General features: G+C 39.1%; 1 protein-coding gene across 1 annotated transcript in view; it reads left to right on the top strand.

Moving 5' to 3' along the window:
- Positions 1–525, top strand: part of LOC135108196 (glutamate receptor 1-like) — an 80,532-nt gene extending 80,007 nt beyond the window's left edge. The window contains exon 8 of the mRNA XM_064018971.1: positions 361–525. Coding sequence (XP_063875041.1) covers positions 361–525 — 165 coding nt within the window. The remainder of the gene's footprint in view (positions 1–360) is intronic.
- Positions 526–3,129: the final 2,604 nt, after the last annotated feature.

Here is a 3,129-nt window from a genome sequence, read left to right as displayed (position 1 = left end):
TATCTATTTTTGACGCTTTTTCTTGGATACTTTTCAGTGTTGAAAAAAAATAATCATATATATATATATATATATATATATATATATATATATATATATATATATATATATATATATATATATATATATATATATATATATATATATATATATATATATATATATATATATATATATATATATATATTATTTATTTTTTTTTCTTCCTTTTTGATTATTAAATGTGATCCCTACGTCAGCATTTAAATTAATATATTTTCTTTATAACAAGAGTCGTATTTTTTTTTTTTTTTTATTTGATTGATGATTTCACTGTAGCTATTCATGATTGCTTTGGGTTCCTTAACCCTTCCTCATTAGCTGTGGAGTTACTGGACACGCTGTCTGTCAGTTACATTTGCCACTCCATGGAATGGCGCGGGCCTTAATTGTCTTAAAGACGGCCCATATTATAATGGGCACACTTGGAAGGCTGGTATTTATGCCGTGAGTCGTGGCGTCGCTCTAGACCGTAAGAGGCGCTGATTGGCTGCTACAGCACAACTGCTGGGCTCCTTGTGTGGTGGCAGTGGGAGGCAATGATTGATTGGCTCCGGTTGGCTGGAAGGCTCTCTCTGTGGCGACGGTGCTTAGTTCCTTCTCATGCTTGGCAAGGCTTGAAAATCTTCGGCCTGTACATTGAGCTTGGGGCTGAATTCTTTTATGTACAGTTCTTCAAGTATTGTGAGGCGTCTCGCATCTGGACACATATCTAAGGTTTCAGTGTGTTCTTCCAGTTCTCTTCTTGTGATCTTGATGCCGTGCTGCTGATGTAGGTGTATTCTTGGGGCTCCTTATGTTAGGTAGCAGATAATTGTTGGAGGACGACACATTCAGGAAACTACGCTGTGGGCTACATATAGACAGAACACCTCCACAATGAGAAGCAAGGAAGCAAAGACACAACAGTAAATAACTAAACACTATCATGAACACAATCAAAATAATGCAGCACAACGTAGCCCATTGGAGACCTAACAAATAAGCTTAATACTTACGTACATATCAACCCTGAAATAATATTACTAAACAGTCACGGACTCAAAGATGTTGAACATCTAAAAATATACGGATACATCATTTACAAAATAAACTCATATAACGAACTTCATGATGGTAGTGCTATACTCGTTAGATCCAATATTGAAAATAAAACCACTGACAACTTTATTACTTATATATTACAAATAGCAGTAGAGAAAGATACGGGACTATTTAATATTGGCACTACATATCTTCCACCTCACAGACCAAACTTGCTTGCATCCGACTTCCATAAACTAGCCTCCAACAACACACCAACTTACATCATCGCAAATCCTAACACCAAGCACCAGATACTGAGCAACACAATTAGTAACACAGTTGGGAAAGGTTTAAACTATTTATAGATAACAATAAATTAAACTGTATTGGACCTGACTTCTCTACATACATACTCGTAAGTAACAAAAATCACACAACACCATACATAATGCTCATCAATAATAAAACTTATCATGACTTAAACATACAGGCCGGACCCATTACTGTTTCTGACCACATTCCAATACTATTAATCATTATCTCGCAAGCAATCAGAACACCTACACTCCCAAAATATAACCTCGCTAAAATAGACAGCGATAAATTCAAAAATAGCATGAAAGACAACATGCACGACTCTCCTCCCTCTCCTCCACCTTCTGGCTACTTCATCCTACCTATTAAAATTCTTCGCAATGATGTTTTCCATACCCTCGCTGGCATAAACCCTCGGAAGGCTTATGGACCTAATAGGGTCCCTCGTATTGTTCTCCAAACCTGCGCCTCCGTGTTTGCACCTTGCCGAGTCAAACTCTTTCAACTCTGTCTGTCAACATCTGTCTTTCCTTCTTGCTGGAAGTTCAGCTTGTTCCTAAAAAGGATGACGGTTCTAATCCCTCAAACTACCATCCTCTTGCTTTAATTTCCTGTCTATCTAAAGTTTTTTTTTTAATCTATCCTCAACAAAAAGATTTTTAAACATCTATCATTTCACAAACTTCTGTCTCATCGCCAGTGTGGGCTACGTCAAGGCCGCTCTATTGGTGATCTGTCTTTCCTTACTGAGTCTTGGTCATCCTCTTTTAAAGATTTTTGTGAAACATTTGCTCTTGCCTTAGACATATCAAAAGCTTTTCATATAGTCTGGCACAAAGCTTTGATTTCCAAACTACCCTCCTATGGCTTCTATCCTTCTCTCTCTGTAACTTCATCTCAAATTTCCTTTCTGACCGTCTCATTGCTGCTGTGGTAGGCGGTCACTGTTCTTCTCCTAAATCTATAAACAGTCTCTGTTCTGCAGGTTTCTGTCCTGTCGCCCACTCTCTTCCTATTATTCATCAATGATCTAAACCAGACTTCTTGTCCTATCCACTCCTACGCTGGTGATACCACCCTGCACTTTTCCACGTCTTTTCGGAGACGTCCAACCTTTCAGAAAGTAAACAGTTCGCGCAGGGAAGCCCCAGAACACCTGACTTCTGATCTTTCAAAAATTTCTGATTGGGGCAAAACAAACTTGGTATTATTCAGTGCCTCAAAAACTCAATTCCTACATCTATCAACTCGACACAACCTTCTAGAAAACTATCCCTTCTTTTTCAATGACACTCAGGTGTCCCCCTCTTCTACACTGAACATCCTTGTAATGTCCTCTTCTTATAATCTAAACAGGAACTCCACATCTCATGTCTAGCTAAAACAGTTTCTATAAAGGTAGGCGTTCTGAGACGTCTCCGCCAGTTTTTCTCACCCCCACCCTCCCTTCAGCTGTTAACTCTGTACAAGGGCCTTATCCGTCCATGTATGGAGTATGCTTCACATGTCTGGGGGGGTTTCCCTCATACTGCTTTTTTAAACACGGTGAAATCGAAAGCTTTTCGTCTCATCAACTCCTCTCCTCTAACTGACTGTCTTTAGCCTCTTTCTTACTGCCGCAATGTTGCATCTCTAGCTATCTTCTACCGTTGCTCTTCTGATCTTGCTAACTGCATGCCTCCCCTCCTGCAGTCTCGCTGCACAGGATTTTCTTCTTTTTTTCACCCATATTCTGTCCACCTCTCTAAT

Source organism: Scylla paramamosain, chromosome 16 (genome assembly GCF_035594125.1).
Source record: "Scylla paramamosain isolate STU-SP2022 chromosome 16, ASM3559412v1, whole genome shotgun sequence".
Classification (NCBI taxonomy): Eukaryota; Metazoa; Arthropoda; class Malacostraca; order Decapoda; family Portunidae; genus Scylla; species Scylla paramamosain.
Note: the sequence above shows the minus strand (reverse complement) of the source record. Positions and strands in the feature narration are given on the sequence as shown.